The sequence below is a fragment of the Eucalyptus grandis genome, chromosome 7, assembly GCF_016545825.1.
Source record: "Eucalyptus grandis isolate ANBG69807.140 chromosome 7, ASM1654582v1, whole genome shotgun sequence".
Lineage (NCBI taxonomy): Eukaryota > Viridiplantae > Streptophyta > Magnoliopsida > Myrtales > Myrtaceae > Eucalyptus > Eucalyptus grandis.
The window spans coordinates 9,187,006-9,199,246 of NC_052618.1; the positions used below are offsets into that span (position 1 = coordinate 9,187,006).

At 40.0% G+C, this 12,241-nt stretch overlaps 1 protein-coding gene across 2 annotated transcripts; it reads right to left on the reverse strand.

Annotated features, from left to right (window-relative positions):
- Positions 1-1,270: 1,270 nt before the first annotated feature.
- LOC104452616 (cleavage and polyadenylation specificity factor subunit 3-I) lies at positions 1,271-7,222 on the reverse strand. 2 transcript variants are annotated; one of them, XM_010067077.3, is made up of 6 exons: positions 7,204-7,222; positions 4,847-5,063; positions 4,641-4,738; positions 4,255-4,300; positions 4,017-4,166; positions 1,271-3,205 (listed from the first exon to the last, which is right to left on the reverse strand). In XM_010067077.3, the coding sequence occupies exons 2-6, from the start codon at positions 4,994-4,996 to the stop codon at positions 1,565-1,567; spliced, it is 2,085 nt and encodes a 694-aa protein (XP_010065379.2). In that variant the 5' UTR covers positions 4,997-5,063; positions 7,204-7,222; the 3' UTR covers positions 1,271-1,564. The 2 variants fall into 2 exon arrangements, with proteins under 2 accessions (XP_010065379.2, XP_018733192.2); XM_018877647.2 differs by lacking the exon at positions 7,204-7,222 and adding an exon at positions 5,309-5,397.
- Positions 7,223-12,241: the final 5,019 nt, after the last annotated feature.

Sequence of the window (12,241 nt, forward strand, 5' to 3'; positions counted from 1 at the left end):
ATAAATTAGTTTAGGGTAAATTATACCAGTTTAGGATTTTTTAGGGTCAGTCAAGGTAAATTTATCACAAGTGTACCAGTTTTGGGTTTTTCATGGTAAAAAAAATAGTTTTAGATAAATTTATTACATGGTGTACCAGTTTGAGGTTTTTCAGATATTAACCCTATAATTGATTCAATAAGTTTCACTTTGCAACTACATGTTATATGAATATATTTTTGCTGATTAAATCATACTTGATTTATTTGAGTAATTTGATATAGCGTGTTAAAAATTACAGTGAACAAATTAACTCTTTTGATTTGAGAAATTATGAATTTCACTAAACTTATGGCTAATCATAACACGATCTACTAAATTTATTTTTCTTATGAGTAAATCAAACAAATAAATAACTCTAGTTATTTTAATATCACAAAAAAAAAAATGATTTTTTTATCTCATACTTACCATGTAATGTTTAAATAAAAAATGATTAAATTACAATTCATTTAAAATCATAGAGCATTTGCATTTTATAAAAATTTACTTTTTTAATTAACTTATTTCAAATATAGCTTTCATTATCGTATGCTAAAAATCATTTTGTTTTCCATTCATGTTCTGTGTACTTAGGAAACAGTCCTTTCGCCAAATATTGATATTCTTCCAGATGACAACATATAATTAAATCAATTTAACTTTATCTCTTAGATCACATCTCATATTATTGGTTTATAGCCTATTTAGAGAACAACAAATAGACATACTTGCACAAAGCGCAACTAAAGTAACTAGTGAAATTTGATCTCCAATCATGTAGATTCCTATATGTTTAAGGTTCTCATGTACTTCACTCGGATGTCATTAGAACTTCGTTCAAAAAGTTGTTCAAAAAGTTGTCCTTTGGGTTTGACATTGGATGTGTATTCGGTACTCGTCGAGTTTGGATTTCTAGTGGCCCCAAACCCACCCCGCTGCCATTGGTTTGTGCAGTGAGAGGTGCAGGTTTAGTGGTAAGAACTTGAAAAGAAAACTATTGGTAGAACGTAGGTCAGAAAAGGCCTTGCCCATGAATCATCGTGTTGTACCATTGACATTAGTACAAGCTGGTCATGATCTTCAAAGGCCTAATGCATTAAACTTCGTGGTCCAGTGTTGGCAAATGATCAAAAGATGATCATGATCTGGTGGCATGATTGTCAGTTCAACAAACAGATCGATTTCTAAAGCATTTATAACTGTTGAAACAGATCGATCATGTAGCACAGGCTGTCTTTCACTACCCTTCTTGCATGAATTGGAAAAATTGCATTGAGGAAAAGAAATGGCAAAGTTTAATCCGCAAGGTGACAATGGAGCCTTGCCAGCCTTCCAAAATTAAATTTGTAGAAGTACAAAAATCTAAGTAATCCAAGTGCAACTGTTGAAACTTGTTCTGAGGGCTGAGATCCAACTTTAGATGCTTAAAACTCGAGCTGGACTTAGATTGTGGGTAGGGATATCCATAACCACGAGCTTGATGCTACAATCTACAGTTAGAAAAAGACTGGAAACAAGGAGCTACAAGAAACACGAAAGCTACCTAAGTAGACGACAGAGGTACTGGTTTTACAGCACTCTGGATTCGCCGAAATGCAGTACTTACTCTTTCCTTAAGGCCTTCATTTTCACTCTCCACATCCCCGCTCTGCTTGTCCAGATGCGCTATACTCCCATCCACATTTATCAACAGCTTCCCATCCTCACCAAACTTCACATCCCCAAATAGAGAAACTAGAAGTGCATGAATGATCTTCTCTACCCTTTTCTCACTTTCTTCTTCAGTTTTCGTGGCCTCTGTTTCAACCACAACCTTCGGAATCTCACGGCTTATGTTCAAGACAAGAGCAACAACAGAATCCGAGACCATGTCACTTATAGGATCCGATGTCCAGTGCACTGAAATATGTTTATCAGATTCGTGCTTCACTGTTACTCGATCATGCACACGTAACATGGAGATGCCAGATTCCTCATCTACCGAAGGTTCCACACTTTCATATATCTGCTTCAGCCGGTGGCTTATCACACCAAATGCACCTGTATAAGGAATCGTGATCCTCTGATTAATAGTTGCTGTGGACAACTGAGAGAAAACGTGAAGATCTTCAGGTGCCATTATTTGATAAGTGAAGCCTTTCTTTACCAGAAGGCCACTAACGGTCTCACCCACTTCTGGGGTCTTCTCAGCCAGCCTCCCAATAGTTTTTGCCATTTTCTCTGAATTGAAGTACAGTTCAACTGATTGACAATTCTTTGGCATGACAATTTTGTTGTTGCGATCAGCAAACTGAGTCATGAGCTTCTGTCTGAGCCTTCCCATCTCATTTGCTTCTCCATGAACAAGAACAATGTTTGGAGGCATTATCTCATCCAAAAACGCACTTGTCTGAGCAAAATCAGCATGGGCAGCAAAGGAAATATAATGAACTTGCATGTTAAGAGGAGCAGTGAGACCATTCATCAGAGTGACTTCCTTCGGTTCATTGATGATGGTCTTCGCCAGTGTCCCTTCCACAACATATCCAGGAATAACACAAGAATTTTTCTTGTCAGAGCACCACATGTCAAATAGTTGACGCGATAACCCACTTTGAAGCCCGCCAGGACTAGCCATAACAACCGATGGACCGACATCATTAAAATTCTCAATACTCTTTAGTGGCGAAATATGCTTAAAGTCAAAAGGATTTGAGGTTGCAAATTGGCTACGGATCCTCTCATTCATGGAGTTGATATATGTTTGATAAACTGCCATACACTTCTTTGCAAGTGGGGAAGCATAATATATAGGAATATTATGGAGCTCAGGGTGGTTGGACCAGAACTCATCAAGGATCAATAGAAGTTCTTGAGCACGACCAAGAGCAAATGCTGGGATAAGGACTCTACCTCCTTGAGAAACAGTAGAATGGATGACATCAGTAAAGCGTTTCTCCCGAATATGACGAGGTTGATGAAGCTGCACTCCAAAAGTGGACTCAATTATGCAGATATCAGGTGAGAACTGTGGAATCTCTGCAGCTCGGAGATGCCTATCTTCTTCGAAGGAATAATCACCAGTATAAAGGACTCGTACACCAGCAATATCGACCATGAACATTGCAGCACCGAGAACGTGGCCAGCAGTATAGCACCAAAATCTAATACCATTCACTTCAACCGTTTGGTGGAAATCAATTACCTACAATTAAAATTAGGTAACATGATATACACACATTGGGATCGTTAATTTAGATATTATGTATTCAAGGAATTTTGAAGAACAGCAAAAGTAAGATGATTGCCAGTTCGTTTACAATAATTAATTAACATTCCATTGGAAGACACTGTCACATGAAACACAAGCCAACATATCCATGAGAAGTTAATTGCTAATGTCTCACAGACTAGACAAAATCAGTGATCATCCTAGGACAAAATCCCGTAGAATATATACTACAAGTATATGACATGTATAACAAACTGTACGGCACATCACTATCGAGACAACTATTTTATCCATTGAGATCACTAGCTTATCCAGTCTCATACAGGTGCCACAGCTAGGGAAATAAACTACATTATACATAAAAGCGGCTGGAGACAGCTTGAGCAGCAACAGATGAAGGATCCCGTGCTTTATCTTAAAACAGATGAAACTCATATGCTTGATGCTGAACATTGATTCATTGAAAGGTACCATACAGGGAACGGTGGGTTTGAGCATATGGAGAATCTTCAATTCACCAAAAAACAAAAAAACAATTGAATCCTACTGAGCCAGAGGTATAGCTAAAGCCCGCACATGCCTCTGACTGTAAATGGCATACACAAGCAATCCATCCACGACTGTGTGAAAAACCAAGATTATTCTACTTCTTCATCAATGATATTATCCCGTCTAGAACAAGCAAAATTTAACAAACTGGTCACAAAGGAGGAATCCCCAAGGCAAACATTAGCAAGCAAATTTGTGTGGCGTGAAGACTGGGCTCAACATATAAAGGAAATACCTCAATCTTATCCATTGAACGGAATATATCCTGTTCATCAAAAAGCATATCTTCAACTGAGACCTTGCTCACTTTCACATAATCTGACAAAAGCAGCTTGTATATAGCTTTCGTAGCATGAGTCATGAAGACGCGTCCTTTAAATGTAGTCTGGAAAAATGAGAGCACTTCAGGTTATCGGTATCAGAGTAAAATTTGATAATTAAAAGTATGTTTTTACTCTAATGTAGCTGCCAACCTTTTCCAAAAAGTATGGTAAGGAAGCTGCGTGATCCAAGTGGAAGCTGCAAGCAGTCAACATCAACTGATAAAGACTAGAGACCTTTACCGTGGAAGCTAAATATCAAAGTGAAGGGTAGAAATATAAATCAGCAATGACACAAGCTAGTAAGAAGCCCATCCTAAACTTTACACAGGTGCTGATAATTTGATAACGGCCCAGTGGATCCAACTAGAAAGGGATCCGGGAATAAGGGGCGATAACGAATTCCTTTGGAAAATCGTAGGAAGAAAGAATCTTTCCTGAAGCAAATTAAGAGCAAACACCAGGAAAGGCAACTGCACATAATGGAAGGAGAGGGCCTCCTTACCAAAGCTAAAATAGAGAAGGCAGACAACACGTACTGAGTAATTAGAAGGACGTCAATCGTCGAAGGGTCAATCTCATCGAAGTACGGAAGAGCGGCCATTCCAAAGTAAGCAGGGTGAATTCCACAATCAAACTGCCATCCACATACAATTGATTATGAAAAGATCACAACAGACGCCGACCGTGTCAGCTAAAACTCTAAAACCGGAAGAACCCACGAAAACCAGGAACGAAGCAGTACCAACACGGTCTTCCCTTTGAAAGACATGTAAACACAGGACCGACCCACTTCATTGCCGGCGCCGAGAGGAGTGATGACCAGCTGGTCGCCTTCCCTCCCGGCCGGCGGATCCCGCCTCTTCAGAGACGGCGCCTGTCCAACCGAAGCCATATGTGGCGAGAAAAAGTTCGCCAACAGAGCCCTTCAAAGGTTCAAATTCACCAAGAACGCGCTGCCCCTGTGGAGAAAAGGGTAGGAATAAAACACACGTTCGAAGCTGCTCAAACAAACAAACAGGCAAGAACCCAACACGCGAAACCGAACCCAAGAACATGACCACAAACGACAAAAAGAAACCGAACCCAAGATTGCACAACGCAAAGACGAACGAAAGGAAGGCATTAGCGAAGAAATGACAAGCGCCCACATTGAAACCTAACGCTACGGAAAGCAGATTGGAGCGTAGACGAGAGAGAGACTTACGGAAATTTCAGAGATTTGCCAGAAATGCAGAGCGGGAGGGAGCAGGAGTTGAGCTAAAGCCCTAAAATCGCCAGCCGCTTGCCCGCCTCTAAGAAATTTGAGAAATAATCAACATTTTCTCACTGTAACTTAATTAAAATTCCATTTTCTTATTAACTTCCGCTATTTTGTGCGTTTATTCTTTTATATATATTTATATATATTTAAAATTATTTTTCCTACTAATACAAATTTGTGTTAGAGCCATCAAACATTTTTGCTTGGCATAATCTTATTATCCACCCTCGAAGTATCCAATATATTGCTCATGTATAATTGTTGAGTCCTCACAACCAAGACGTTGGGGAAAGGAACGGATTTAGAGATAATGTTGACTTAGAGACCAACTGTACTTAATTAGTTCGATTCTCCCAAGCCCTTACTTAGTGTGACCTTGGGATTTTCATTTAAAGTTCCATTAATCATATGAGAATATTATATGAGGGGTTGCCAGCTAAAAATCAAGTGAAATATGGACCTCACTTTTTAAGTAGAGATTTAAGGTCAAAGGTTTGATTACACTATTTATCTATCTACTGCCCATTTAATTATTTATCAACTAAGATATCTACGCAATCTTTTTACCAAATTATAAATTTCTCATCCATCAAGTATCCATGTCATGTTTTTGTTTTTATTATTTTCTTAGAATATAACCTAACCATTCGACTAAGAAAATGAATCAAAACACAAAAACAATTAAAAGCAATCACAACAAACAAACCAATCAATAATAGCAATGAAAAGTTAATAAAACGGTGAAGTGTAATAAAATAACTTGATACAAGTCAAGTAAAGAATATAGCAAAGCCTTATTATTAAGCCCCAAGAGAGCAATCCGCATGAGCTTAATTCAAATCATTTTCTAAAAAAATAAGCTATATCCAAGGCAATCCCTAAAACCCTTAAATTAAAGGTCATGTTATCCAATTGAAACCAAACTAAATTTATTACCAAGATTTAACAATCTAATCAAGGCTCCTTCTTTTTCCTAGCCATTTCCCTTTTTCTAATTATTTATTTCCAAATTTTCTAAAAAATTTAATTATCCCGGTAGTAGGGATGGGCTGGGCCGCTGGGTCAAAGAGTCTTGGACGCAAGCAAAGAGCGGGCCATTATATCGGGGCCCATCTCAACCCAAACAAACCTAATTAAAAATTCAAATTCAGCCCAAAACCGAATTAAGCCCTAACCCACTGTAACCCAAACCAAGCCCAACTTACCAAAGTTTCAACTTGATCCCAGCACTCACAAGCCCTGTAACTAGAACTAACCCCAAATCTCACCAACCAAATTAAAGCTAAACTACTCAACTAAACACAGGCAAAATCACCACCACCACCACCGTCCTCCACCGCGTCGCCATCGTCATTCACCGTACACCATCACCGCCATGAATCACCGAGACAATGCGGGAGCTGGTAAGGGAACAAACTCGAACGTCCTCGGAGAATATACAAAGACGACATCGGCTTCGGTCACTTTTGCACGACCAATGATGAGTTTAACGGCAGTGGATACATAGAACATCGAGTGGAGGAAAACGGGATGCAGAAACAAGTTCGAAATATACTCGAATGTCTTGAAAATCAATTAGCATCAGTTAATCCAGGTCAAAACATGATTTCGGATTAAACGGAAACGAAAATAACTGGGACTGAATTCTCGTAGACATTTCGTCGAACAGTCGAAGCGCGTTTGTTCGGCTTCTAGATTAGACTCATACCAACGTGGTGAGACAGACGTTCAGAATCGGGAAGGCATCATGGGCAAAACGGACTCCTGTCCCGACGGAGATCAAGACATCTCGGTTCCGTCCTTCATCAAAGCAGAGCAGGTCAGGACATTAGCGTTACCTGGGCGGGTCGTGGAAACAGAGCTGCGATCGGCGACTAGATCAACGATGGAGTTTGGCAAAATCTCCGATGATTGATTCGCTGGTACCGAGCGCGTCCCAAGAGCGATTTTGCCACCTCGATATTCTCGGCACGCTGAGGAACGGAGAACAGAGTAAGTCCAGTTCTCCTCCCGAATCGCTGGTCAACAGCAGCAGCAGCGGCGGCGAACGATGGTGAGCGACGTCGGGGACGACGAGCGAATTTCAAGAATCAACTTCCCACAAAGCGTTCGCCCTCGAGTCTTCCTCGTCTCTCTCTCTCTCTCTCTCTCTCTCTCTCTCTCTCTCTCGTCGTGTATGGCGTGAAATTCTCACGGAAAAAACGTCGACGAAGGGGAGAAAGGACGGTGGCGACTGAGGAAGGGCTAAAGCAGTGAGAAGCAATGAAGTCGGGATTCACGGTGATCGGCAGCGGAGGCTAACGGCGGCGGCCAAGCCTGAGGTGAAATGTTGCTGAAGGAGATGACCGGAGCTGGAGCTCTTCCTCCTGGGTAACCTAGAAAGACTGGGCTTTTTTCTTCTCTTCTTTGGGCTTCATGCACCAAAGTCCACTAAAGCTGAGATGGGCAAATCTTATAGATGGGCCAGAGTTGCGCGGATTAGGCCATATGAATTGATTTTTTTATTTTTTTGGCCATATGAATTGATTGACCGGGCTTTTTTTTTTTTTTTTTCTCTTTTTTGTTTCTTTGTTTTAATTTTCATTATGTAAATGCCCATTTGATATATCAACTAAAGTTCATGTGATAATAGTAATATTCTCTTGTAATGTTGAAGTAAATTGTAATTTCATATGCGACATGGAGGGAACGGTTTTCTTTACACTACATGCATCATCTTCATAAAAGACGTGAAAAAAAGAGAGGATAAATTGATAGGGGAGGTACCTATAAATGTGAAAAAAAAAGGAAGTTGTGGATGAGAGAGCTCGCAATTAGCTATTCACCAATGGAACAAATAAAAAAATACCCACTTCTTTTTATAAAGATGAATGCGGTCATCATCATCATTGTTGTTGTTATTGTTACTATTGTTGTTGTAAAGTACTAAAAGCAGGTGGGCAAAATCCTGCTACATGCTCAAAACTTACAAAAGCTAATGAAGGTTCCATTTAGAGTAAAATGTTCTTCGGGTGTCAACGTTTATTTTCCTCCGAACATATGTACAAGAATCTTTTAGGGGTGTGCAAAATACCCGGGAACCGCTCGGACCGCCTAGAACAGGACCGAACCGCCCGGAACCGACGGTTCTTGAGGGAACTCGGTCCGGTTCCCGGTTCCAATTTTTGGAACCGGTGGGTGGTCCGGTTCCCGGTTCCATGGGCGGATCCACCCACCCTGACTGCACCGGAACCTTTTTAATATTAAAAAAAATTACTAAAAGAAACCCTAGATTAGATCTCATCTCCTCACTCCCTTTGTCTTCGGTTCTCTCTTTCTTTGTCTCTTCCTCGGTTCCTCCTAATCCTATTGCTATTTCGATTCCTCCCCGAGGATCGACGCCGCCCACCGCTCCTCCGCTAGTACTGTTCGCCCCCTCGCGTCGGCCGCCACAAGCGCAAAATTGTTTGCGACCGTTCTATGTTGAAAACCCGACCATAGACCTTCTCCCCTCCTTCCTAACTCATAGACCCAACCATTCTATGTTGAAAATCAAAATTGTTTCGCATCAAGATCAATTCCATGGATCCACTCGGGAACCGGACCGGACCGGCGGTCCGGTTCCTGAGTGGATCCATGCAACAAACGGGTGGATCCTAGTTCCAATTTTTTGGAACTGGTCCTTAGCGGGCGGTTCCCGGTTCTAGGTCGAGAACCGCCCGCCCAGACCATGCACACCCCTAGAATCTTTATCCCTAAGAACTTTCTTTATCTTTTCCACAATCCAATCCACATTTACAGATCAAGAAGAGTCACGCAAACATTCATTCCTAGGCAACCAAATGTTATAGAGATAGGCATTTCAAGTGATCTTGAAAGCAGATCTGGATAAAACTTCCCCTTATAACTAAAAACTGCCCCAAACAACTTCATCCCAGCTACCAGGAATTGGAGGGATGAGATGCAGCTGCAGAGCAGCAGTCCAGGCCCTGGAAGAAACAGGACAAGCTTAAAACGAATGACTCCTTTTAAGCATAGCTAACCAAGCAATGAAGCAATGTTTTGGAATGGTTGATTAAACCAACTCGGTTCGAGCAACTCGCAAACCCTTAGGCCTAAGCTCATTACAAGCAGTCCCAACTGTGAAAATTACTGAAGTAGTCAGCCTCCGAGTAAGTCGATCAGGTACGGAAAATTAGGACCCAGAGAACCGCGACTAGCAGCTTGGGTTTCAACTAAATCCTCCGGTCTAGCTGCGGGCCAATGCCGACTTTGACCTTGAATAACATTTACAACCTTTGAATGGCAAGACATAGCAGAATCTTAAACACCCTGCCTGCCAATATTCTTAGCACAGGTCTTAAGATATGCCAACCTCATGCCAAAGATAAGTAGTTATCCAGTCTCCAAGAAGGTGCTTACTATGGGGCCAGCATCTGGAAACTTTAACAGTTCCCTCCGGATAAAAGAGGAACTAAGTATCATGGCAAGAGTCCAAAAGGGTTTATCTCACAACAACACTTGCGTCAAGCAATCCGAACAAATCTTGTTAATCGATGCCCACGCAACACTTGTTAATTCTACCTAATAAAGGAAGATTTACATTTCAATGCATCTATCATGAGAAAAAGTGTTCTTTCAAAATGAAATTTTTTCTTTAATTGGCATCGAGGCACTCTTTAATGGTATGACATCTGCAACCTTTAAATGGTACAACATAGCAGAATCCTAAGCCACCTTGCTTGTCAATATTCTTAGAAGAGGTCCTAAGACATACCAATCCTCATGCCAAAGATAAGCAGTTATCTTGTCTCCAAGAAGGTGCTCAGTATCAGGCCAGCATCTGGAAGCTTTAACGATTTCCCCTGAATAGAAGAGAAACTGAGTATCACAGGAAGAGTCCAAAAGGGTTTATCTCGCAATGACACTTATGCCAAGCAATCTAGACGAATCATATTAAAAGATACCCCTAGGACACTTGTTAACCGTACCTAATAAAGAAATATTCACATTTTAATGTATCAATTGTGTGTAACATGAGAAAAAGAGTGCTTCCAAAATGAACATTTTTTCTCTGCTAGGCGTCGAAGCACTCTTTTATAGAAGGATTAGGAATCAGAGAACCACAAATAGCAGCTTGGAATTTCAACTAAATCCTTAGGTCTAGCTGCAGGCCAATGCTGACTTTAACCTTGAATGTTATCTGCAATCTTTAAATGGTAGGATACAGCAGAATCTTAAACCACGTGCTTGTCAATATTCTTAGCAGAGGTCCTAAGACATGCCAATCATCATGCCAAAGATAAGTTGTTATCCCATCTCCATAAAAAGGTGCTTGATATGGGGCCAGCATATGGAAGAACTAATTATCACGGGAAGAGTCCAAAAGTGTTTATCTTGCAATAACACTTACGCCAAGTAATCTGAACGAATCTTGTTAAACAATACCCCCAGGACACTTGTTAATCATATCTAGTAAAGGAATATTTACTGATAGCAAAAAAATAATTAAGGAATATTTACATTTCAATACATCAATCGTGCGTAACACGAGAAAAAGAGTGCTTCCAAAATGAAATTTTTTCTTTACTTGGCGTTGAACATTCTTTAATAGAAGGATTAGGAATTAGAGAACCACAAATAACGGCTTGGAATTTCAACTATATCTTTAAGTCTAGCTGCGGGCCAATGCCGACTTTGGCCTCGAATAACATTTGCAACCTTTGACTGGTAGGACAAAACCATTTGCTTGTCGATATACTTGGCAGAGGTCCTAAGACATGCCAATCGTCATGCGAAAGATAAGTAGTTATCCCATCTCCAAAAAAGGTGCTTTATATGAGGCTAGCATATGTAAGCTTTAACAATTTCCTCTGGAAAGAACATGAACTAATTACCACGGGAAGAGTCCAAAAGGGTTTATCTCGCAATAACACTTACGCCATGCGATTTGAATGAATCTCGTTAAAAACATCCCTAGGACACTAGTTAACCGCACCTAATTGTTTCACTAATAAATGAATAGTTACATTTCAATGCACCAATCGTGCGTAACATGAGAAAAAGAGTGCTTCCAAAATGATTTTTTTTTTTTTTTAACTTGGCATTGAAGCAATCTTTAATAGAAGGATTAGGAACCAAAGAACCACAAATAACGGCTTGGAATTTCAACTAAATTTGTAGGTCTAGCTGTGGGCCAATACCAACTTTGGCCTTGATTAACATCTGCAACCTTTGAATGGTAGGACATAGCAAAATCTTAAACCTCTTGCTTGTTAACATTCTTGGCAGAGGTCCTAAGACATGCTAATCGTCATGCCAGATATAAGTAGTTATTCCATCTCCAAAAAAGGTGCATAATATGAGGCCAACATCTGGAAGCTTTAACAATTTCCTCCGAATAGCAGAGGGACTAATTATCACCGGAAGGATCCATACGGGTTTGTCTCGCAATAACACTTACGCCAAACAATCCAAACGAATCTTGTTAATTGATGCTCAAGGGACACTTGTTTCTTGTACTTAATAAAGGACAATTTACATTTCAATGTACCTATCATGTGTAACACGAGATAAAGGGTGCTTCCAGAATGAAATTTTTTTCTTTACTTAGCGTTGAAGCATTCCTTGTCATTTTCTGAATCAAATATAGAAAATTAGTCATTAGTGTTTGACATGTATATTCAATAGTTAGGGTAGTATTGTAGTTTTGGGGGAAAAGCCTTTCCCATGATTCTCGACTATAGATTTTGCAGCTAAATAAAAGGAGAATCCATGTCAAATTGTTGATAGATAGATATGGAAATTTGCAATGGTATAATAGATAAATAAAAAATAAAGTAAATAGTAGCATGTAACAAAATTAATAGAAGGGGCAAAAGAAGAAGCAGAAAAAAT